The following is a 27,325-nucleotide window of genomic DNA, read 5'->3' as shown; positions in this document are numbered from 1 at the left end:
TGTGACGGACGAACCTAAATTAATATCCCCTGTATCAGTGAAGCGGGGATAAAAAGGAGGGCTCACTCCGTAACATCGATGTTCAACTCACAGTACAATTGAATATTGCTAAAATTATCTAGTTAGTCTTACGCAGTAAAAAAAACCTTTAACCGAGAAAAGAAAGCTGAAGATTGTAAGTCTTGTTAAAAAAAATAGTTGGAAACGTACCAGAAATTATGAACAAGACCTTTGTCTTGACCTTCATTATTGGGTCATTTTCTTCACTGACTGTGATGTTAAAGTTGGACAAAGACATGCATCATGAATTGGAAATGGCTGGATCTGTTTGATTTTACCCTCTATAGTTTCCCTTTAAAACCCATGAAAATGTAATTCCTCTGAGGAAATCACTAAACATGATACGAGCTATCAAATGTGATTTCCAATTCATGTAAGATTTTATAAAACTTCCCTCAAAGGTTGAATTTCTGCTAGCCAAAGCTTGGAAATATAACAACTTTTAGACTTACTTCATGAAATGCCATAATGAAATGAAAACAGTCATTTACAAACTATCCAACTTTGCCTTTGGGCTGGCCATTACAACAGCAGCCTAAATTCAATTAAGAGGGAAGAAATTGATCTATGACAAGCATATAAATTTCTAAAACTCATCAAATCTTATAACATGTATAGGAGAACGAAGTAAGAAAATAGTCGACAAATGCAATTAACACTTCTGGATAATAAAATAAGGTTTAAAGGTCTGATTGAACTGACATTTAAAAGTGAAGCATGTAGTGACTTTATAAATGAAAAAAAATGTTATGGCTTCTTATGTATCTTTTGTATAATCATTAGTCATCATGGACCTCGGTGTCATGTTTACCTCGTAATCTAGTTAATTTTCTGTTTGTAAAATAAAAAAAGTTTCCTTATGTTTGATCGACTAGATATTAATAGGGTTTCGTCATTAAAATTAAAACAATCATTTGATTAAAATTCAATAAACTAGTTAAAACACGGTTGTTTGCATTATTGTAGAGCACTGGCAATGAATGTGTTAATATCCTCGCATCTTTTGATTTCCCCTCCACGTAAACTACCTATATTCTGCTGTAAAATAATAAACTTTTCATATGTTTGATCGACTTGATATTAATAGGATTTCAGCAAAAGATATCAAGGAAAATAAAACAATCATCTGATTTAATATATATATACTATTGAAAGCATAGTTGTTTGCATTATTGTGACCACCGAGCGTGTCTATATCAACTCGCATCATGTGCTTTCCTCTCCACGTGACATTTTGTTTATCTTTGATAACGCATATTATACCTGCAATAACACAAAATACACACAGAGGCGTTTTATAACACCAGTTCAGTCAATAACCATACAACTTACGTTTAATTTTCGTCCTTTTCACCACGAAAATTGTCTTGAAAGCGCAGCGTATCTGTGATGACTTCAAAGCGTTAAAACAATATGAAATGAACTCAAAAATGTGTGCACATATGTGACTTGTACCATACAGCTCAACGGCGACGATAACGTGAGTTACCAACAGGTCAAAGCAAGGCTGGGTGCTCATTTAAAGTCACTGATAATCTAAAAGTCGAAAGGGCGGTACAACGCCAGGACATCGGGTCACAGATACAGAAATCCTTCCCCAACTGCCAGTGTTAAACTATTTTGTAGGTAAGTAATGTTAACAAATCATTTGACAAAAAATGGCTGTCCTAGACGTTTCAATGAGTGTGTTTTTATTGCTGCAGATGAACAGTAGCCATGCGGTATTATCTGATTTGTTACAGCAGCGTGTCTGTGTCGGAGCTACACATTAGATTCTATACATGTATATAGTCTCTACTAGACTGTATGGCACATACACATCTACGCGTTAAGATTAGTTGATATAAGGGTCATTTTGTACCCAGACGACTGTGTAAAAGGACACGCAGTATCTATGATTCGGTTTAAAAACTACCACCGATTCACAGTCTACTTCATGATTAGTGGACAAACGGGACATTTCATAACCTGATGACAAACCGCGCCTATTAAAATCCACTAACAGACGGTTCATATGCATTCTTTGTGAAAATGTGTACCTCGACCGGGTTTCGATCGGTCTTTAATAGTTACGTCTAAAAACAATTAGTTTGACTTCTGTAAAAAAAATTATAGCCATTATAATGATTGTTAAAACCGATAATCACTATTATGTTTGGTACAAAAACAATAACCATTTGTTAATATTGGTGAAAAACAATAACATTATTATGATTGATTGAAAAACATTAGTCTTTATTGTGATTGGTGAGAAAAAATAGTCATTATTTTGACTGATTGGAAATAATAGTTATCATTATTACTGGTGGAATTCAACAGTTAGTGGAACAGTGTGAAATGTAGTTAGTAATTATGGCTCCAAAGTCACCTAATTCATTTCAGTTGTCATTAAAACGGACGTACATATTTTCATTCGATGGAAACAGAAACTCCAATTTAGTTTCGTCATTGTGATGCTGTGTAAATGTGGACTTAGCGTCGAAGGAGACATGTATCAGCTCAGGTCTGTCTTAAAACATATTTGACCCAGTGTCAATGTTTTATCTAAAATTGTGCTGGATTAAATTTCTAGCTTGTGTCGGATCAAGTCTATCTTAAATTGTGCGTGACTTTGTGGCTATCAGATAATTGTGTTGGTTCGATATTGTGCTGTATAAAATATCTATTCCACGTTATAATTCATGCAATACTGCAATTTATAAATTCTCCTTCCCATCTTATTTTAATCTTTTATTTCGAGTTAAGGTTAGGATTATGTTGTGATATCGTTATAGACCAAGTGTTTACATAACGTTTCGGTTTAGTGTCTATATCATGGTGTCAGACGAAGCGGCCTGTGTATCTTTTGTACATTTTTATATAGTGTTGGTGTCAGTGTCTGTCAAATTGTGTTACTTTATATTGTGATGACATAGGCTTCCGTTGTATTGTGCTGGACCAGGTGTCCATGTTTGATTTTGGGTTAATGTTGCGTGTCATCTGTTACTTATTATTTCATTCATATAACGATATATCGCTAACAACCATACATTTCGAAGATGTCGCAAATTTTACAGGCTCTGATAATGTCCGGCTGCCACGTTGGCTAGGATTTGTGTTTTTCATTGCGTATGCTTTTTTTAATTTTGCTGAAATTCTTTGAACAATGCTTAGTAAGATTGAACAATTATAAGCCGACGTTTATATCAGCCATGTTCGGCTGTCATCAATAAAGACGGCATATTTTTACAATATAAACCTCTACCGCTATAACTAATTATAACAAAACACGACACGATATTTCACGTCTGTTTGGGTTATTTACATAGTACCTTAAATGAATTTCTGTCATAATATATTTGTTTAAACATAACGAAATTAACACATTATTTATATTTTCAGATTCATCGTCCTTTTCGACATGTCGTCCAGCGGTATGTATTAGTAAGTCAATATAAATCCTATCGACAAAACAGAAAAAGCTTAACATTTTATAAAGACATGAAAACCGAATAGACTATAATAAAAATATAGAAAATTATTGACGTCATTATAGGGTAAATATTAGTTTGTAAGTTCCGCTATCCCTTAATCTAACAGAAATGTAAAATGAAATGCTGCGGGAAAAGAGAAGGTACTTACCAAATATAACACTTATATTCAAATCTCCGGGATAAACAGAAGGTATATTATACATGATGGAATAGATTAATAAATTTCCCTCTATTTCTTTATTTCTATTTGTTTTTGACATAAACATCTTCATAGTAAATATTAGTACATTATTATTTTTAAACACATGCTCCTTATAACATAACCCCATCCCTAAAGTCATTCCAAATCTTTCAAAGCAATCTATCGCAACTCATCTCATCTTTATTAAACATTTTCCATTTCAACGTAACTTATTTCCTTTGCCTGTCATTATCCTTCTAAATCAGTATATTCAAACAAATCACTTATAAGATTGAACTGATGTATGCAATCTGAGTGGAATCGAGCTTCAGAAATCAATGGAAAATAGTTAAGTGTTCAACTTATTCAGCCGAACGCTGGGAAAAGTTTCAAGATGAAAAAAATACTTGAACCTGAATCCACTCTACAACAACCTGTCAACTGTCAATCCGGAGGATGGGATTTTAAACGGTGGCCCGTGGGAGGACTGTCCACCCTTACACGATAATGATCCATCTATGGTTTCTAAGAAGAAGTGTGATAACGAGGGATAAAGAATAGAGTTAATGCAAAATAAATCTTTCGATAGGCGTCAATACAATAATCGATCCAAATGTGTTGCTCTTCCCAACCCTTTTCTGTGTCATGCGGCAAAGACCAACTATATCACTGACAGGATCAGACACCGTTTGTCCGTGAGACAACGTCTAGAAATAAGAGGATTCAAGGATACATAAAACCTGTAACTAACCAACCAACCAGAGAGGGCATGCTTCAGTCGAAAACCACTTTTGCAAAAAAAAAAAAAAAAAAAACTCTTTTACTAAAACATTGAAGCGATGACATATGTCTTACTGACCGTGTTAACGGCAACAAACACAAAAGCATAAGAACAACCCACAACTCTCACGTTTGTAATGTGAATATACCATTTAAGAAAAAAAAACATTCCAGAGGTATCATGACGCTCATTATCATTTTCTATTTATTTGTTCTTGGGGCGTTTGATCTTTTCCTTTTTTATCTATTCGTTCCTCTGATGTTGCTCTTAATTACTATCCAATGTACAAAAAGCGATCATAAGAATTGTTTAGGAACAGGTGGACAGACAACAGGCGACGGACGGAACACGGAAGACTACAGACGCTAGACGATTTGAACAACCCGCCGTCTGTTGATGATTTTCTATTGTGATTGTGATATTTTTGCTTTTAATATCAGTGGCATATGTAAATATTTATTTCACCAATAGTTTACAAGTTCGATAGTGCACAGCTCGATGTATCGGTTGCTATGCAAAAGGACTATGACGACAATGGCTACATTGTGTACAAGTAAGGAACATTCTATCTAATATAACATTATTCTTATTATAACAGAGAAAATACACATTTATACAAAACCTAATAACTCCAGTCTATATGGTATAGAATAACATATTATTGATATTGTAAAATTGTTCATCATTTATCTCAATAAAAAATAACAGTACATATCAACATATTTGTCAACATGTTTTAAACTTGTAACTTTGAATATATACATATTCAAGAAGTTTTAGGTCCACATGTGTGTTATCTTTTGAAGATAAAGAAACAAAAAACAAAACAAAAACAAAACAAATCAAAAATGAAACATTAACTATAATTAAATTTTTGACATTTGTATTAATATCAACTAAATAAGATAACACTTGCTGTAATTCCATACCTAGGTCATTGGGTACATAGAATCAAAAACACCGAGTAAAGTTATCCCTTTGTATTCAATGAATTACCTCAAAGTACATGATATTTATCCACATATCTCCTGCATTTATGATTTGTTTCAGACAATTTTTTGATGAAGAGGAGCTCAATAACATTTTGAAAGTCCTCGAGAACCCAGAACTAATAGACAAACATGGATACGGTGTAAGTAAATTTTGCAAAGTTTGTATGAAAGACTATTATGACGCAATTAAAGATCTATAGATCTTTTCTCGTATTCTCGTACCTTCTAATCCATGACTTTTTCGTTCTTCAAACATTTATGCTACCAATGTACTTATTAACGGAAGACTAATTTATCGAAACGTTTTTATGTATACATAGTAAATTGATTAGAAATGCAGATACATGTAATACCTATATCTACATATAATATAAGCACAAGCTTCATTAGGGGTTATCACTGGACCATGTTTATCTTAAAAGATCAATACTCGTTTCATCAGTTTATCAGAACGATAAATATCTCAACAATCCTTGATTCATCACAATGTGTATATTTACTATAAGATTAATGTTACAGGTTCCAGATGGACTAGGCACAAAAGCCAAAATGGTCATCTGGAGCCATCCCGGTAATGACGTGACAGGCATGGTTGCTCGAAGCGAAAAAGTCGTCAATACATGCGAACAGGTTTTTTCTCTATTATATTTAACTAAAAACAGATGATAATGTTTCGTAACAAAATACTGAAAATGTGGAATTCATCAGGATGAATTTCATGGTTGGTGCCCCTCTTTTTCAATGAAATGATTTATAATGATATGTGTTTTGCTCAATTTGTTTTGATAGGTTGTTTTCTATTGGTACTTACACACAATATAAATATATGTTATAAATCATATTCCTGATCTTCTTGAAACCACATTTTGTTTCGGGAAACCAATATGTTCCAGTCAGTATCACATCTCGAGGAATACCAGATTCTTTATAACCTACATCAGCCGAAACCTCTATTTTTTTTTTATCAGAATCCTTATTGTAACTTTTAAATGGCAAAATCAGGGCGCATACAATAATTCGTCAGCGAATGAAGGCAGCAATCGTGCACAACAGTTTATTACGTAAGACCTGAGTGCAACGTTGATTTTCACTCATTTTGAAGAGCCTTGCTTCTGTGCATCTATATGAAGGCATTACATAAATGTACGAACATATTAAAATCCCATCAGTTTGAACGGACTAATTGAGGACTAAAGCAAACAAAAAAATATACAATGTCTAACATGAAAGTTACAGCCGCCATTAATTCCTAAACACAACCTTAACATTAACATTACCGTTTTATGTGCCTAAAAGCGAAATGAAATAATTAAGCTCGATAATTGGACCATTCGTCTCCAGATTTTGGGAGATTTTTGATAAATAAAATCTTCGTTAGGCCACCATAAATTATGATACCGTAAAATGCACAAAAGTTAAATAACGGCAGTTTTCAGACCGATCCCTAAAATCGTGTGAGCCCTCCTCGAACAAAACAATTATAGCTTATATGTTTTCATTACCAATGGTTAGTCAAGCCTTTTTGTGGATTTGCTTTTTGTCATATTGAGGGATAAGGTAAGGTATCGTAAAATTCCTCTTACTTTTTATAGAGCTAATGCATATTTGATACAAAATGCTTTACAATTTAAGAAATTGCATTTCTTTATCCTGTCTGTATACAAATTTAAAGTTATTTTTGAGTAAAAGAACAAGTTTACTTCACTACAAAAAAATTATGAATATATCAATTGGATTGGACAGCAGGCTGGAAGCTTATATAAATCTTGTCCAAAATTCCGGTGGTTACAATAACAAAGGGAAACAACTCCTTTAAAATGATACAAATAGAATTTCTTAGCATTGAAGAAATAATCCACCATAATGTTTTCATTTCATACTTATGTTATTGACAATTACTAGATACTCATTCCCTACACTTACCATGTCCAGTACAATGAGTTTCTACCAGGGAGTTCATAGTGTAATAATAAGTTCTCTCTCCAATGGTATTACAACAAGTATAGGGGGAAAGGTATTTGAAGTATAAACATAAGTGTTGTTTTGACATATTCAGATTATGCACAAGAAGTAGTCGGAGCTGTTTACCACATACCTACATTTCTGAAAGTTGTTCAATCACTTTAAAAGTTGACAATATTCAGCGGAATTATTTAATGATCATCAATGCATTAGTGATAATGCTAGTAGTACAATTATGATAACAATACTATGAAAAGGCAATGAATACATAGGATGGCAGCCTCCACCAAATCCACGATGCCTATGAGTTTAGCTGCATCATACAGTTGACACGTCCTTCTAGGATGTAAAAGCTAGATTGGGATGCGCACTAACTCCATAATCAAATAAATCATTTCATAAATTTCATATGTCTGATGATTTTACAGCAATGGCAAGGGCATAGATACATTCTTGAACTTTGCTACTATTCAATGGATTAAAACTTGGCATGCAGGTAAAGGCAACCCTCGTGGACTTCGATTCCACTAACAACCTTAAAAACATTTGCATAACCCTTAAACGATATAATGTGAACACACTCATTTCCGTCAGCGATTGATTTTTGCGTAGTTCGCGTGCTCACTTGGTATAAATGCCAGCTCAATATCAAAAGAAGTGAACACAATTAAGTTTTTTTTAATGCACTTACTTATGTTTTATAGAATAGCTGTATGATGCTGTTTGATTTATTATTCGGCTCTATTGTATCTTATTCTTAATTGTAAAAAAGTGCAATTTACGTGCCAACTTGGGTTTATGTTTCTAGTTGACCGACGGAAGTAAATGCGCAACGTCGCGTTATGTGGATCATTACCGGAAGTCAAAACGAACGGTATTAGTTTAGAAACATACTTAGAGGCACATACAGACAGACCTATAGTTTCAAAGATCTAGAAGACTCAGGATTTGACCTAATCAAGCATGACTTTTCTTGTCCAATAATTCTGAGCGACAACATCCGCGACACTATAGCAACCGAATCTTGAAAAGTTTTCACAAACACCGCTTCATCATCATACTTTACATGTAACTTAGCTTCGTCACTAACAATTCGATTCAGAAGATTATTTTTCCATTTTCCCGTGTAAACATATCTGGAGTTTTTAAGTAGAACATATCCCTTCCAAATAAAAAAATTCTTAAGGGACTTCATGATGATTGCAACGTAAGGCTGGGCATGGAAGTATTTAAACTAACCCACAGAACCGTGCTCCCTTGATATGAATGCCAGCTCAATAACTAAAAAAAGTGAACACAATTCCGTTTTCAAAATGCAATTACTTATATTTAATAAATACTTATCTGGTAAAGCTCTACTCATCGAGTAAAATTGGCCATTACTAATCTGGAAGTTGGCGACTCACACTTAAATTTGACGGACGGAACTTACAACCGGTTCTAAATATCTGGATTGATTAATGTAAATCGTGAATTAAATCGCCGCAAACGTTTGTTCGCCGTATGTATGTATTTATCTGTGGAAATAAGTGTCATAATTGTTATTGTGCTTCACAGAAAACCAAGTTCAAATGTACCTGCACGATTGGTTTTTACATAACATTCATCTACGTTAAGATATAGTTTTCTCTCATCTCTACCCCTTGAATATCAATTGCCATTTCTCTCATCTCTACCCCTTGAATATCAATTGCCCTTTCTCTCATCTCTACCCCTTGAATATCAATTGCCTTTTCTCTCATCTCTACCCCTGGAATATCAATTGCCTTTTCTCTCATCTCTACCTCTGGAATATCAACTGCCTTTTCTCTTATCTCTACCCCTGGAATATCAATTGCCTTTTCTCTCATCTCTACCCCTGGAATATCAATTACGTTTTCTCTTATCTCTACCCCTGGAATATCCATTGCCTTTTCTCTTATTTCTACCCCTGGAATAGCAATTGCCTTTTCTCTCATCTCTACCCCTGGAATATCCATTGCTTTTTCTCTTATCTCTACCCCTAGAATATCAATTGCCTTTTCTCTCATCTCTACCCCTTGAATATCAATTGCCCTTTCTCTCATCTCTACCCCTTGAATATCCATTGCCTTTTCTCTCATATCTACCCCTGGAATATCAATTGCCTTTTCTCTCATCTCTACCTCTGGAATATCAACTGCCTTTTCTCTTATCTCTACCCCTGGAATATCAATTGCCTTTTCTCTCATATCTACCCCTGGAATATCAATTACGTTTTCTCTTATCTCTACCCCTGGAATATCCATTGCCTTTTCTCTTATCTCTACCCCTGGAATAGCAATTGCCTTTTCTCTCATCTCTACCCCTGGAATATCCATTGCCTTTTCTCTTATCTCTACCCCTAGAATGTCAATTGCCTTTTCTCTTATCTCTACCCCTAGAATATTAATTGCCTTTTCTTGAATTAATACACTCTGTTTCCTTACTTATATGATTCAGGACGAATAGATTATTAATCGATGTGCCTTAAATGAAAATGTAATGGAATCTGTTATGGATAGAGTATTTACTAAACAGAAAAGTAAAAGAACGTGTATTTGAGTTTTTATCAAAATTTGTCCAGATATTCACGCCCACTAGAAACATGAAATCACTCTGAACTAATTTTTTCAAAACAAATACTGACATTCATTGAATACATTTCATTAGAACATTAAGACGTACCGAAGTGAATTCAACCTTTTGAACTCGGTATGTGTAATCTATTATCACAGCTGATGGGCGGAGATGAAGTTTATCATTATCACGCCAAGTTTATCCGGAAAGATGCATTCGACGGCGGCTGTCACCTTTGGCACCAGGATTATGGGTAAGACTAAATATCCTGATATAATTAGGGTTGTTGCAAAATTAATTGTTACAATATTAAATTAATAGATACAGAGAATTCTTTCTTATTATGTACATTAAATGTTATAACATATAGTCTCAATATATTAATAACCAAGAATCATCTCAAACTCGCAGTTTGACGTATCAGCATGAAATAACTCTAACTCGTACAGCTTTATGTTCTGGATAAAAAAAGACCATTAGATAGAAATGAAACGCGTCTTTTAATAAAAGTAACGTATCTGATGGTATTTTAATGATTCTTTCTTTTATTTTCGTAATTGAAGATATTGGTATCAAAATGGATGTCTGTTCCCGGACGAAATGATTTCGATTTTTATAGCTATTGATAGATGTGAAAAAGGAAATGGATGTCTTCAGGTATGACTTATTTATGTTTCAAATATGATTGAAATATAGATTAATTAATCGCACATATTCGCGTATATCAAATATGGTAAAACTCAGTCATTTGATGGATGAATGGCATTCCTAATCTTAAGTTATGAATCGTTTCAAATTTTTTCTTTTTCAAACTATGCACCTACATTGTCTCACCCTAGAGCTGACGTTTTATGTTTATAATATCATCACAATTGTGTCGAAATTTCAATTACGCCAACATCAAGAGTAACCCAGTGAAGCAATTCGTAATATGTACAAAACACTGGAATGTCCTTATATATTGTTGTGCATCTGCAATGTTATAGTATATATCGTTTGGTTTATACGTTTTGTTTTAACTTTACTCTAAAGTAAACGTGGTATACATTAGAATGTATACTTATTTCATACTGCATCTTAATGTATTTATGTATATACTAAACAAAAAAAGAAAGGTAACACTACATTATTCTGTGATTAATTAATTAACCCCTTCATAAATCCTTACCAATCATGTACGAATAAAGCAATTGATCAATTCTGATAAAACTGCAGTCATGGTTCATTATAAAACTTTGCGTTCAGTTGATTTTATTCGACTGTAAAGGAGGTTGGGGTCAATTTCAAAGGTAACACCATTAGTAACGGGTATGGCCACCGTTTGCGAAGTAAACAGCATTGCAGCGTCCTCGCCTGGAACTCGTAAACCAGCGAATAATTCGAGGAGAGATGTTGTTCCATTCAGCGATCAAGGCTTGGGCCAGTTCCTGCAAGTTTGACGGCTGATTTTGACGTTCTCTCACGCGTCGCCCAAGAACGTCCCAGACATGCTCAATTGGTGACAAATCAGGTGATTTAGATGGCCAATCTGACACCTGTACGTTATTCTGCTGCAAGAAAGTTCTGCTGACGCGACTAGTGTGCGCTGGTGCGTTATCCTGTTGAAAAATGGCGCCAACGTCATGGCGTCTTAAGAATGGCAGAACCAAATTTCGTCCCGATATCGAATGCCGGTTAAATTGCCTTTTAACACAACAAGCCTGGTACGAGTCCCCCCACAAATACCACCCCAAACCATTACACTTCCGCCCCCAAAGCGGTCCCGTTCTGCGACGCAGCAGTCCGCAAAACGCTCCCCTCGTCGCCTCCACACTCTGCGCCTTCCGTCACCGTGTTGCAGACAGAACCTAGATTCATCTGAAAACAGAACATTGTTCCATTGTCGTAAGGCCCAACGACGGTGAACACGGGTCCAGTTACGCCGATTATTACGGTGATGTCGCAACAATTTGGGTCCAGTGTAGGGACGCCGCGCTTTCAATTGGAAGGCCCTTAACCTGTTGCGGACTGTTTGGGAAGACACACAACGCCCAAACATTGTCCTTGTAGTCTCTACTGCGGTTACGAATCGATTGCGCAAGTGTATCAATCGTATACGACGGTCATCCCTGTCGGTCGTTTTACGGGGTCGGCCGCTTCGGGGACGATCGGATGTTGACCCAGTTTGGTTTAAACGACTGGCAAATTGTCTTAACACTGCAGTCAAAATGCCGTGCAACCCCCTTGGATTTTGTAATGTAAAACATTACCATTTTCTAATATTGCACAAACGTCATTTTGTTTTCACTCATTTACAGGTATTCGCCAAGGAAACATGTTAACCTTTCTTTTTTTGTTGAGTATATAAGTACCTCATTACTATAAATAGTAGTTTGATGGAAACATGTAGATGAAGTATGTAGATCACTTTTATTTTGGCAAGACTGAAGGAGTGAACACTACAGTCAAGCTCGCATGTTTGCGAATTGTTTTATAGATTCTAAAAGGATCTCACAAATGTGGTAGAATAGATCATAAAGCAGTGGCTGGACAGACGATGGCTGACATGGAAAGGCTCAATGCAATTAAAGAGAAGTGTATGCTGGAACATGTTGAGCTCAACCCCGGTAATATACAACCATGCTTCATGTATATGTTATCGTTATTTATATGTAATAGATTCATCCCCAATCATAAATATAGTCCTACTTGAATCTAAGCAAACTATGTATCTGTATGCCATCCTCAAACGAATGCAGTAGATCACGGAATGTTAGCACTAATCTTATGTTAGCTCTCTTCAAACTGAAAGTGTTGCACTGAATCATACTTGCATTATTGCACCCAATATGATGTTTGAATAGAAAACGTTGCGATAATATAACACAGAGTTTCAGAAGAACGTCAAGTTCATATATATATTCCTGACCATGCTACTATCGGAATTTCAACCATCGGTGGCTAAAAAGTTCTTCTACCACTTGCAACCTCGCAAATTGTACAAGCATTTTCATGAAACAGTGTGTTAAAGCTATTCAATACGTATATTTTCTAAAGAGAAAATAAGCTTCCTGTCCGCCCGAATCCCGACGTAACATAATCATAATTCAAACTAGAATACAGCAAACGATTGACAAAATATTAGTAAAACAGATTCCTGAAAACGTACTGAAAAAAGAACACTTGGTGTTTCGGAAGAATAGGAATCCTCTGCTTTATCGATGACATCCACCATATAAGTCTTGATCAATATCAGTGAGTAATGTCATGTTTCTTAGTTAAAAGCTAAGTATTCAATAACGGCAATGAAATGCAATCTAACGAGAATCCAGTTTTTCCAGTTTCCTATTGCAGAAAGAAATAAATTATTTCTCAATTAAATCATGGTTGCCGTAAAACTTCCCTGGAACATTCATCATCCTGCATGTCTTGAACTGTTTTATCAATAACATCTAATATAACATCTCGTCTTATCCTGTCCCTATAGCTTCCCAACGAAACACCCAGTATGTTAAAATCGCTGCCTTTCGAGTTTTTTTTTTCTTCAAATTTTAGTCATTTCAGTCACGTGACATTACAATTTTGCTACCCTTGACATTTTCGGTCTGTGCATTTGATAGTAAGCAGCGGGGAAGTATCAATGCATTATTCTATTGTAACGATGGAAAGAAGAAGAAGAAAAAGATGGTATTAAATCTAAAAAGTAAGCGTCTTCTATTTCAAAGCACTAGTATTCAAAGATCGAAAACACTTTCTTTTTGTAGTGTTTTTGTCTAGTCCGTCAACCAGTGAAGATTCAAGTATAACCGTGTGACATGCATGTAGAAATTAAGATTTTAAGATATATAGAGTGAACTAGAACTTTATTTGAGATTTAGAAATACTTCACTATTATGAATTGAGAAAGTTTCATGGACTAAACACGCATTCACCGTATATAGGTAGGGTTGACAAAATTTCCGAAGGTTGAAATTTAATTACGAATGCGACTTGGAAATGGCTAACACGAAAGGCAGCATTTATCAGGCACTTCCTCCTCACTAACAAAGAGTGTAGATCATCCAGCAGAAAAACAAATGGCAGCTAAATTACAAATGTTAGGCATCCTATCTATAAAATTCCTGATAAAAACTCATATGGGTGTCACATCAAACTCATATAACTCGTTTTTAATGCTGTCCTATACCTATAGCTCCTGACAAATACTTTTGTCTGTCAAACTGTCCAAAGACTAAAACAACTTTATCTGACTGATACAACTCCCTAATGTGCAAAATGTTCTGTCTTGCAATTTCTGTTGACATCGTTACGCATGCTTTGATAACTCTACTCGTATGTTTCTTGATTAAATCTCCGAAGTTGAAGTAATCAAGTCGCAAAATAGCTTTCCTTAATAAAAGTCGTTTAGGTACTGATTATCTTTCATTTTTTATGTATGAAATAATGGACATACACTTCTTTATTTGTACAATAATCGTCACGTACATATACCAAACGTGTATAACCTGGTACTGATTACTACCAACACGAAGTTATCTTGCCTGTTCGCGAAAAGCAAACTTCGTGTTATTGACTAGTGGTATTATATTTAAAGGTGACGCTTTAATCTTCCATGCCAACTTAATTCATACCAGTGCTCCAAATACGAGTCCGAAGAGACGCTGGGCGCTGATACATTCGTACAACAAGAAATGCAACGACCCGATCTATAAACACCACCACCCTAATTATACTCCTTTGTCAAAGGTATTGATGTATCTAGACATATCTTCTGTATGAAACTATTTACAATTCGCTGTATGTTACCTGTAACTGTTTAGCCCAGTTGGGTTGTGAACATTCAAATGGTACTTTTGTGTTGTTACAGTTGGTGTTTAGTTTAATGTTTGGACTGGCTGTAATGGCTGTTAGGGGTTATTCGCATTATCTTAGTGTTTCAATTTCAATTCAGTTTTGGAAGTCTATTGTTGTTATTTCAAGAAACAGACATTATATCAACCCATATGCCTTAGCCCACGGACAGTGTCCTGATTAATCTCTTGGCATTTTTAAATTTATCGATAAAGATAGTCATGATATGGAGTTGACGACATAATAATTAGATAACTTGATCACATTTCAGATATCTATTCGTTATATTACAGGTAAAGGATAGTTGCATAAAAGAATGCAGAAACTACACTGACTTTTCAGGAAAGGATTTCATGGATCCGAAATCGGACAAGACAACAGCAGGAGAAAAATAAAGAACATTAATTCTGATATGTCATAAGAGCATATTCCTGTAAATGGTGCAAAACAGTATAATAATGGAAATGGAAACGAACTGAAATTTCGAAATGTGGATAGACCCAATTAAGAAAGATTGCACAAATATCTTTTATATCTTTATTGATACCATTGTTCTAAGAATTTTCTTTGTGAATTAAAAACATAATTCATGTAACTTCTATAAAGGATACAGATTCTAAATGGAATTAATTATCATTTAAGTGATGTAAGACTTTTTAAAAGATTATTTCACTGTATTATCAACTTGAAGCACCCTATTACAATCAAAGTAACTTGAACTTTCAGCGAATCGAAGTATACAGTAGGTATTTTTACGCTGAATCAAATTTCCAATTCCAAGATGATACACATCATTGATGAAAGTGTAGTAATTTAGAATTCATTCATGCATTTAAGCCGTAATAAACCAAAAGATATAAATACCGGTAAAGGATGTGTGAATTAAATACCGGTATAGGATGTCTGAATTAAATACTGGTATAGGATGTCTGAATCAAATACTGGTATAGAATGTCTGAATCAAATACTGGTATAGGATGTCTGAATCAAATACTGGTATAGGATGTCTGAATCAAATACTGGTATAGAATGTCTGAATCAAATACTGGTATAGGATGTCTGAATTAAATACTGGTATAGGATGTCTGAATTAAATACTGGTACAGGATGTCTGAATTAAATACTGGTATAGGATGTCTGAATAAAATACTGGTATAGGATGTCTGAATAAAATATTGGTATATAATGTCTGAATCAAATACTGGTATAAGATTGGACTATTAAAACAATATTCAGTGGCACTGCACCATTGAGACTGTTTTGAGGACCACGACTCGAAGAATATGTCGATGCACATTTCACTTTTAAGGATTGTTTTCTTCCTTAACTTATATCTCTTTCAGTTATGGTAGAGAATAGGGTGCATTTGCAGTATTGTCCTTAGTCAAATGGCACATCAACATAATAAAAATGCTGAAGCTAGATGGAAGGTGTCAAAGCATTATGTGTAGCATTTGATGCTGACTGGATGTTGTGTATTGCTGTCAAGAACAGAAGTCTTTTAACAGACTTGGAACCGTTTCACATTCCCATCCAAACGCAACATGATCCGACAAATGCTAAATACTAACTATTTAACACAAAATCATGCGAAATGCAAAACGATCAAACAATGCAAACAACTATAAACACTATCGCATAACGGTCGACGATAAACAAACAACGCAAACGCTAAGTGATCGATGGTAAATACAAACGCAAAACGGAATAGACCCGGAATGGATGAAGATATTATGTATATAATTACGAAGACGGACTTCGATATAGGTCACATGCCGATAAATCAGTCATTTTAATTATTTCATAGCTTTTATAATTGAAATTCAAAACAGGTGAAAACTGTGTAGATTCTTAGAAACATCCCTGACTACAAGTGACATTTATTTTAACCGTAACTTACATTTATTTTTATTTATCATGTATGTACACGCACTTGCTTTAATTGTACACCAAGTTGATCCCTCCCCGGGTAGGTTAGTGGTACTAATGTTTGAACAACCAAAATCTAAGGGAGCGAGAGGTATGGGAACTGACCCCAACTTAGGTGGTATCTGCAACGCCCAGTGTTTAATCGACAGCAGGGTCCTTGATTGAGTCACTGACCGAAAATAACACCAGACGTTCACGTAGACTGCTAGGCGTATCGACTACTCCAGCTTTGTTGATAAATGGTTACACTACAGTCGTTTCTGACTGCTAAGCAAAGGCAATTAAGGCGGAAATCTAATGGTAATATTTGTCCAGTTATGTCAGTATACAAGTAACATGCAATCTTGATGTTTGTTAAATGTTAGTTTAACGTGTGTCTCAATAGTGATTAACGTCTTATTATTCGTTTATCACGTGTCTCCCTAGTGTTTCACATCAGTATATAATTAAACACTGAATGGACACGTGGTATCACGTGACTCTATATAACGTATAATGTCATTATATCACGTGGTCTCTTTCCATTGGGTTCTAGTTGCTTATGTATCTCCAGAGTGTTTAAGATATAACTGAAACACGTGTCCTTTTAGAGTTTAATGTCATTATATCATAAATTCTCTATCTGTCTGATGCCAGCATCTCAAGTGTCTCCAAAGTGTGTAATGTAAGTATATCATGTGACCCTTGTTTGATGCCAGCATCTCATGTGTCTCCATAGTGTGTAATGAAAGTATATCATGTGACTTCTGCTTGATGTCAGCATCTCATGTGTCTCCATAGTGTGTAATGTAGATAAATCACGTGACATCTGTTTGATGCCAGCATCCCATGTGTCTCCATAGTGTGTAATGTAAGAATATCATGTGACCTCTGTTTGATGTCAGCATCTCATATGTCTCCATAGTGTGTAATGTAAATAAATCACGTGACCTCTGTGTGTTGTCATCATCTCATGTGTCGCCATAGTGTTTAATCAATGCCCTTGATTTGGAAGTGAAATGATATAGGTATCAGGCGAAGTAAAAACCTTGAACACACGTGAACAGGAAGTATGCTTATCCAATATTTACCAAGTGTATTGTTGTTTTATTTAGTTGACACTTTGTACATTGCATATGTATAAGTGTATAATTATGTAGTCAATGTGTGAAATAAAATGGAGAACTGGGGATTTTTTCAGTTGTGCGATATACTGTGCATCTTGAAGATTTGCGTGTACAGTCTATTTGCATCAATATACGCGGTATTAAGTCATTTCTGAAACAGTGGAAATTGTAACAATTTTTTTCAATTTTTCCTGTGTTTGATTGTGAACAGAAAGGCTTGACACGAATTTACAAATGATAAAAATTACTCAAGTAACACTAACTACAGTATAATAACCTTTTTGATCATAAAAATTCTTTTCAACCTCAATTTGTTAGTAATACAGCATGTCACGTAAGCATGTATATTTTGTATACAATTGGGGTAAGTCACCTTAATGGTAGGGTACCGCTAGGCGGAATTGCGTCACGGGTAGGTGTGCACGGGGTGAGATTCTCATGACAGGTATTGTGTTATTGTTACCGTGCACCCGATATGGATTTATCGGCATTTAGCGTCATGTGAGACAGGCACAGGGGACTCACTGTGGTAAGTAATCTATCTCTTTTTCTTTTCTATATTAGTTGGTATTGTTGTTTTGTACCAGTCCATATATCGGGTCAAACAATCTAAGTATCTGTGCGCTCCAGTCAGCCGTGACCATTGTTTATTGTTTGTATGTTGATAACTTTCATTTTTGTTGTTTTCGTGCTATAACTGAATTTATTATGTCTGTTTTCCTAAATATGCACATGATATAAACATATTGGAGTGTTGTACATGAAACTGCTTAGTCTATATCATGTTTCGGGTCGATTTTAAAATCTATGGATGCCCTGATCCATATATTAGTGCCGAGCGTAGTGCGTACGCGAACGAGTGGAAAAAGTATGGAAGCCTTGAGGTGTCAGTTGGTGTGTTTCGTAATTTTGTTTTATTTTGTTTGTAATTTGGAGCCGCACATTATTTCGACGCTAATATGAACGTATTTCAGTATTTTCTAATTATGGTTCATTCTAAAGTTGAATAATTATGGTAAATAATAAGAATTTTTGTACCATGTGTTTTGTTAGTATAGTATGGAAGTGTGAGTGGAAATTATAACTATTTGTGTTAATCAGTATAGCTTCACATGACGGAATGGAACATTGATTGAGTCAGGACCAGGCAGGCCTCTCCTTTACATTGCGACCCAAGCGTCAGGACCGACCAGAAGTAACGACTTTCATTCATGGTCAAGGTCAGCGAGGGAGCATACTTAGAAGTTACACTGCCAGGGTCGGCGACTTGAATTCAACACTTAATCAGCTGTCATGTCATTGACATAAGTGCGTTGCCTATTATGGTGATACAAGCGTGGAACTGCTTGAGGACGGTGACTCTGGATTGAGTCACGGTGATTCAGAGTATGGAACTCTATTGGGTTTGACAGGAACACTGTTCTGTTTCGTGAGCTAGAAGCTACAGGGACACTTATCATTATTTGGTTTATGAGTGTGTGAGTTAGCGAGTGTGACATCTTGAAATATATAGTTTATTTGTTTCATTGTAAATAAACATCATTGTTATACTGTGATCGGTTCTTTCAGCTTTCTTTTCCCGGATCACCAACCGTCGCTCGTCCCACGTTAACAATATGATGGCAGCGGTGGGATAGCCAACGTTAGTTTTCGGGAATAGATTTCTGATTGAATTGATTACGTTAGGCTAGATTGCTTGACGGATACCGGCTAGGATCTGGTTGTTCCTTGGGGTGGTTTTAGATACTGTGTGTGCATTTTAACAGGTAAGACAACAGGTTTGAGCAAACATGCCGGATCTAAGGTGAGTACTTTTACCCCGCTGTATTATTCGGTTTTTGTTTGTAATTTTGCTTTTGTTTGTAGCAACGTGAGATTGTTTTGTTTTCAGGATGTCTTCCCTCGCCGAGTTAATGGAATTTGGGAAGAACTTTGGATTAGAAGGTGAGGCACTTCGGTCATTTGTTCAATAGCAGCAAGCAAAGGAAAGGGAAGATCGCGAAAGAGAAAGGGAAGAACGCAGACAGCTTATTGAGATTGAGGAAAAGAGAGAGACTAGGGCTGATCGGAGGGCTGAAGAAGAACATAAGCGTAAGCTGGAACTGATACATGCAGGCCAAATTTCGCAAGCGGAATCAACCCAGAGGGGCAATGCATTGGTGAAGAAAGGTCCTAAGTTGCCAGCATTCAATGAGGAAAAAGACAACATTGATGCATACATCCAACGGTTCAAAAGATATGCTACTGTACAGAACTGGAACCGGGACGGATGGGGAGCCAACTTGAGTGCACTATTGACGGGAAATGCCCTAGCAGTATTTCCAAGACTACCAGTTCAGCAGGCTCTTAACTTCGACGAGTTGAAGAAAGCTCTGCTAAAGAGATTTGACATGACAGAGGAAGGTTTCAGGAGAAGTTTCCGTACATCTAGGCCTGAGGGAGGAGAAACATTTTCCCAGTTTTCTAGACAACTATCTGGAGAGATGGATTGAACTCACCCAGACTGTCAAGACTTACAATGGTTTGAAAGATCTAATTATGAGGGACCAGTTTCTTCAAGGTTGTAACCAGGATTTGATGTTGTTCCTAAAAGAACGGATTCCCACATCAATTGGAGAAATGTCTACATTGGCAGATCAGTATGCAGAATCCAGAAGAACGAAAGCAGCAACCCTGACGACTTCCAAGGGAGCCAAACCCGGGGGTCATAGGCCAGCCGCATCTGGACATTCAACGTCCAATTCTACTGCAGGTAAGTCTACATCCACGACAGCTGACGTGTCAAAGGACAGGACCTGCTTTTACTGCAAGAAGGTCGGTCATATTGCATCGGAGTGTCGCAAGAAGAAGTCGGACAAGATGAAAGAGGGAAACGCAGCATCCATTGTGCAAGATGTGGGAAGCTCTAAAGCCGAAGATTCCACACCGAAGATGAATCTGGCTTGTAACACGAAGTTGACGGGATCTACTTCTATGCCAGTTGTATTTGGTCGGGTAGGCAGTAAGGTGGTCACAGAACTTCGGGATTCAGGATGTGATGAGGTGGGAGTGAGGCGGAGTCTAGTGGATTCTAAGAAGATCACCAAGAAGACTAAGACTTATATCTTAGCTGATGGTTCTCGCCTCATGTGCCAGATCGCCAACATCCAGATTGACACACCATACTTTAGAGGCGATACAGAAGCGTTTTTACTGGAGTCCCCATTATACGACGTGATAGTTGAAAATGTCAAGAATGCTCTTCCTGTAGATAAACCGGATGAACAGTGGCAGTTAGACTCGCTCAATGCTGTACAGACGAGGGCAGAAGCGAAAAGGACAGCGAAGCCATATAAGCCATTACGGGTCATGACCGATATCGGAGATGTACAAGACTTGAAAGAGGAACAGCAGAGAGATGCTACATTAGAGAAGTTCCGGAAGCTAGCGATGGATAAGGATACGTATGTACGTAAGGATGGAGGGAAGTCGGTGATCTTTTACCGTAAGGGGTTGCTATATAGGGAATTCCAGAGCCCAGGGATCGCTACAGGAAAAGTATTTCGTCAGCTTATCGTTCCAGTGAAGTACCGTCAGATGATCATGAAACTTGCGCACGAGTCGATAATGTCTGGTCACCTTGCAGCAAAACGAACCTCTAGCAGGATTCTGGCGGAATTCTTTTGGCCTGGGATCCAAGCAGACATTACCAGATTCTGCCGTTCTTGTGATGTATGCCAACGTGTCTTTCCAAGAGGGAGAGTACCGAAGTCGCCGCTGGGAAGTTTGCCTCTAATCGATACGCCTTTCAAGAGGATAGCGGTAGATTTAGTTGGTCCTCTTGAACCGGCGACGGACCGAGGAAATCGATTCATCTTAACGGTGGTCGACTACGCAACAAGATATCCAGAGGCAGTGGCACTGAAGGGGATTGAAACCGAACGAGTTGCACAGGCGCTAGTGGACATCTTTAGCCGTGTTGGGGTCCCTAGGGAAATGTTAACAGATCAAGGAACTCAGTTTACTTCTGGACTGATGAAGGAGGTGAGCAGGTTATTGTCTATTCGTCAACTGACTACGACTTCATACCATCCCCAATGTAACGGTCTTGTGGAGCGTTTCAACGGCACATTGAAACAGATGTTGAGGAAGATGACGGTAGAGAAGCCTAAGGATTGGGACAGATTCCTCAACGCCCTTCTAACGCCCTTCTATTTGCGTACCGGGAAGTGCCACAAGAAAGCTTGGGTTTTTCACCCTTCGAATTATTGTATGGCAGACAGGTACGAGGTCCAATGATGATCCTGAAAGAATTGCTCACCAAGGAGTTCCCAGACGAGGACATCAAAACAACCTACCAGTATGTGATGGACCTAAGAGAGAGGTTGGAAAACACTTGCCGGGTTGCCATGGACAACTTGAAGGGGGCTAAAGTTGCCCAGGTGAGGAACTTCAACAGTAAGACGAAGTCAAGAGAGTTGCGGTCAGGTGATAAAGTCCTTGTGCTTCTGCCAACTAAACCAAACAAATTGCTTATGCAGTGGCGAGGCCCCTACGAAGTGGTTGAGAAAGTAGGACCGTATGATTACCGCGTGAACAGAGACGGGAAAATCAAGACCTTACACATCAACCTGTTAAAGAAATATGTAGAGGCAGAGAGAAACGACACAAAGGATGATGAAGAATTACTTGCTTGTGCGATGTCAACTGTTGTTTCTGACGAGGAAGATTCGCATGAGGAAATGGATTTTCCTAGCAGACTGGAGTCACTTCCAAGCGATAGGTGAAAAGAACACGTAGAAGACGTGGAGATTTCTTCCGGCCTTACGGAGTCACATGCAACCGAGGTTAAGGAACTCATGAACAGTTTTAAAGATGTGGTGACGGACCTACCCGGAAGGACAAATCTTGCACAGCATGTGATCAACACGACTACGGATATTCCTTTTCATGTCAAGCCGTATCCGTTGCCTTACACAACTAAAGAGGTGATCAGAGAAGAGGTGGACAAGATGATCGAGATGGATGTTGTCGAGCCATCTTCGTCACCATATTCAGCTCCTGTAGTAATGGTAAGAAAGAAAGATGGGTCGAATCGGTTTTGCATAGACTTCAGGAGACTGAATCGTGTCACGATTTTCGATGCCGAGCCAATGCCGAACACGGATGACATTTTCTCGAGAATAGCTGGAGCGAAGTACTTCTCCAAGCTTGATTTGAGCAAGGGCTATTGGCAGGTGCCTTTATCGACAGAAGCGAAACCGATGACTGCCTTTTCAACACCACAAGGCCTATTTCAATTCAAGGTGATGCCGTTCGGTTTAGTGAACGCCCCAGCAACATTCAGCCGGTTGATGAGGAAACTGTTGAATGGAATGGAACATATCGACAACTTTATCGATGACATCTTGATATACACAGACACCTGGGAGGAACACATGGTTGTGCTCAAAGAATTATTTGCGAGACTTCGAGAGGCGGTACTTACAGCTAGACCAACCAAATGCGCAATCGGATTTTCCAGTTTATCATGTCTTGGACACACTGTCGGAGGCGGAAAGCTGCAGTCCGATGATACCAAGATAAAGGCGATAGAAAATGCAAGAAGACCAGAAACGAAGAAACAGGTGAGGTCTTTTCTAGGGCTTGCTGGTTTCTACCGAAGATTCCTACCGAACTTCGCTGCAATCGCTGTCCCTCTTACAGATCTTACCAAGAAGGGAAGCCCAAATAAAGTGGTATGGAACGATGAACACGACAGAGCCTTTTCTACGCTCACGACGATGTTGACAGGCAAGCCAGTTCTCAGACTGCCAAATCTGCAACAGGAGTTTATTCTCAGAACAGACGCTTCGGAAACCGGATTAGGTGCTGTGCTATTGCAGGAGGAGGATGGAGAGAAGATGCCGATTGCATACGCCAGTAGAAAACTTCTTCCAAGAGAGAAGAACTACGCAATCATAGAAAAGAAGTGTACGGCGATTGTGCGGGCTGTCCAGAAATTTGAACCTTATATTTACGGTCAGGAGTTCATCCTTGAGACGGACCATCAATCACTGACGTACCTGCATAGATCGAAGACAGCGAACGCAAGGCTTATGCGGTGGGCTCTATTGCTTTAACCGTACAGACTGAAGATTCGTGCAATCAAGGGTTCCGAGAACGTCGGAGCGGACTACCTTAGTAGACTGTAGGAAACACATGCTCCGTGATTGTTGAGAAAGTGTACCACTTTCTTCGGTTGCCGGGGGATGTGTCACGTAAGCATGTATATTTTGTATACAATTGGGGTAAGTCACCTTAATGGTAGGGTACCGCTAGGCGGATTTGCGTCACGGGTAGGTGTGCACGGGGTGAGATTCTCATGACAGGTATTGTGTTATTGTTACCGTGCACCCGATATGGATTTATCGGCATTTAGCGTCATGTGAGACAGGCACAGGGGACTCACTGTGGTAAGTAATCTTTATCTCTTTTTCTTTTCTATATTAGTTGGTATTGTTGTTTTGTACCAGTCCATATATCGGGTCAAACAATCTAAGTATCTGTGCGCTCCAGTCAGCCGTGACCATTGTTTATTGTTTGTATGTTGATAACTTTCATTTTTGTTGTTTTCGTGCTATAACTGAATTTATTATGTCTGTTTTCCTAAATATGCACATGATATAAACATATTGGAGTGTTGTACATGAAACTGCATAGTCTATATCATGTTTCGGGTCGATTTTAAAATCTATGGAAGCCCTGATCCATTTATTAGTGCCGAGCGTAGTGCGTACGCGAACGAGTGGAAAAAGTATGGAAGCCTTGAGGTGTCAGTTGGTGTGTTTCGTAATTTTGTTTTATTTTGTTTGTAATTTGGAGCCGCACATTATTTCGACGCTAATATGAACGTATTTCAGTATTTTCTAATTATGGTTCATTCTAAAGTTGAATAATTATGGTAAATAATAAGAATTTTTGTACCATGTGTTTTGTTAGTATAGTATGGAAGTGTGAGTGGAAATTATAACTATTTGTGTTAATCATTATAGCTTCACATGACGGGTTGGAACATTGATTGAGTCAGGACCAGGCAGGCCTCTCCTTTACATTGCGACCCAAGCGTCAGGACCGACCAGAAGTAACGACTTTCATTCAGGGTCAAGGTCAGCGAGGGTCGGCGACTTGAATTCAACACTTAATCAGCTGTCATGTCATTGACATAAGTGCGTTGCCTATTATGGTGATACAAGCGTGGAACTGCTTGAGGACGGTGACTCTGGATTGAGTCACGGTGATTCAGAGTATGGAACTCTATTGGGTTTGACAGGAACACTGTTCTGTTTCGTGAGCTAGAAGCTACAGGGACACTTATCATTATTTGGTTTATGAGTGTGTGAGTTAGCGAGTGTGACATCTTTAAATATATAGTTTATTTGTTTCATTGTAAATAAACATCATTGTTATACTGTGATCGGTTCTTTCAGCTTTCTTTTCCCGGATCACCAACCGTCGCTCGTCCCACGTTAACAAAGCAAAAGTTAACAATGTGAAGCCACGCTATTTCAATAGAAATCTAAATAGTTTGACTAGCATTGTAAAATGAAAAAGTCAATCATATCTGTTATACACAATATAAGAAAAAGAATATATAAAAGGCAGAGACATACTACAACAGACGGAGACATTATACATAAACAATATAATACTCCTATAGACGGAGACATTGTACATGTATAATATAATACTATAGACTGAAACATTGTACATATATGATATAATACTCCTATAGGCGGAGACATTTTGCATATATAATACTCCTACAGACGGAGACATTGTACATATACATTTTTTTTTTTCTTTTTAATTCTATTTTTTATTCCGGATTTTCAGCAATAGATGGTGTAGATTACATTCATTACATATCATATTCACTCAAACATCACACATCTCACATGTATGCTAACTTGCATCAGTTGATAAAAAAGAGAACCACATATATTACCTTATTAAGAGAAACAGGAAAAGAAGAAATGTGGAGGAGAAAAGCAGAGAAAGAAAAAAGAAAGACAGGGGAAAAAATCTTGTTTTTGCACTGTAGCTCATCACTATGCATATATTTGGGTATAAAATCAGTTTATAAATAATTTCATAATTTAAGAACTATGGTGCTTTCGGCCTTTAACAGCGAATGAATAGGTCTGACATAATTTACATTTTGGGTTTAAACTTGGAAAATGGGGGGATCCAAATAACTGAGTTCGGGTTGTACCCATCTAGACAAAAAATATATCAATGTTAAAATAAAGGTAACTTATAGTACTTTCAAACAGGAAGTTCAACTGTATGTTATTTAGAGTAAGTATGACAAAGGGACAAACTGCTAAATAAGTTCAGAGTAATAAGAAAAAAATTACAGCCCTTTGTTAGCTAAATGCATCTATATATTATATATACTAAACAAAAAAAGAAAGGTAACACTACATTTTTCTGTGATTAATTAATTAACCCCTTCATAAATCCTTACCAATCATGTACGAATAACGTAATTGATCAATTCTGATAAAACTGCAGTCATGGTTCATTATAAAATTTTGCGTTCAGTTGATTTTATTCTGCTGTAAAGGACGTTGGGGTCAATTTCAAAGGTAACACCATTAGTAACGGGTATGGCCACCGTTTGCGAAGTAAACAGCATCGCATGGAACTCGTAAACCGCCGGATAATTCGAGGAGAGATGTTGTTCCATTCAGCGATCAAGGCTTGGGCCAGCTCCTGCAAGTTTGACGGCTGATTTTGACATTCTCTCACGTGTCGCCCAAGAACGTCCCAGACATGCTCAATCGGTGACAAATCAGGTGATTTAGATGGCCAATCTGACACCTGTACGTTATTCTGCTGCAAGAAAGTTCTGCTGACGCGACTAGTGTGCGCTGGTGCGTTATCCTGTTGAAAAATGGTGCCAACGCCATGGCGTCTTAAGAATGGCAGAACCACTGGTGTTAAAATTTCGTCCCGATATCGAATGCCGGTTAAATTGCCTTTTAACACAACAAGCCTGGTACGAGTCCCCCCACAAATACCACCCCAAACCATTACACTTCCGCCCCCAAAGCGGTCCCGTTCTGCGACGCAGCAGTCCGCAAAACGCTCCCCTCGTCGCCTCCACACTCTGCGCCTTCCGTCACCGTGTTGCAGACAGAACCTAGATTCATCTGAAAACAGAACATTGTTCCATTGTCGTAAGGCCCAACGACGGTAAACACGGGTCCAGTTACGCCGATTATTACGGTGATGTCGCAACAATTTGGGTCCAGTGTATCAATCGTATACGACGGTCATCCCTGTCTGTCGTTTTACGGGGTCGGCTGCTTCGGGGACGATCGGATGTTGATCCAGTTTGGTTTAAACGACTTACCAGCTGGCAAATTGTCTTAACACTGCAACCAAAATGAAGTGCAACTCGACGGCGA

At 37.6% G+C, this 27,325-nt stretch overlaps 1 protein-coding gene and 1 pseudogene across 1 annotated transcript; both read left to right on the top strand.

Moving 5' to 3' along the window:
- Nucleotides 1–1,621: 1,621 nt before the first annotated feature.
- Nucleotides 1,622–15,343, top strand: LOC132556930 (ectoine dioxygenase-like). Its single transcript, XM_060221384.1, has 10 exons — nt 1,622–1,686; nt 3,442–3,473; nt 4,967–5,048; nt 5,546–5,627; nt 6,007–6,117; nt 10,185–10,279; nt 10,590–10,683; nt 12,503–12,632; nt 14,600–14,751; nt 15,150–15,343. Exons 2-10 carry the CDS (start codon nt 3,461–3,463, stop codon nt 15,249–15,251), a joined length of 861 nt encoding a protein of 286 aa, XP_060077367.1. The 5' UTR covers nt 1,622–1,686; nt 3,442–3,460; the 3' UTR covers nt 15,252–15,343.
- A 3,330-nt stretch (nt 15,344–18,673) lies between these two features.
- LOC132556927 (uncharacterized) lies at nt 18,674–20,383 on the top strand (annotated as a pseudogene).
- The last annotated feature ends 6,942 nt before the right edge of the window (nt 20,384–27,325 follow it).

The sequence above is a fragment of the Ylistrum balloti genome, unplaced genomic scaffold, assembly GCF_031769215.1.
Source record: "Ylistrum balloti isolate Yb309-2 unplaced genomic scaffold, AGI_CSIRO_Ybal_v1 Utg370608, whole genome shotgun sequence".
Taxonomy (NCBI): domain Eukaryota; kingdom Metazoa; phylum Mollusca; class Bivalvia; order Pectinida; family Pectinidae; genus Ylistrum; species Ylistrum balloti.
This window is presented reverse-complemented; position numbering and strand designations above follow the sequence as displayed.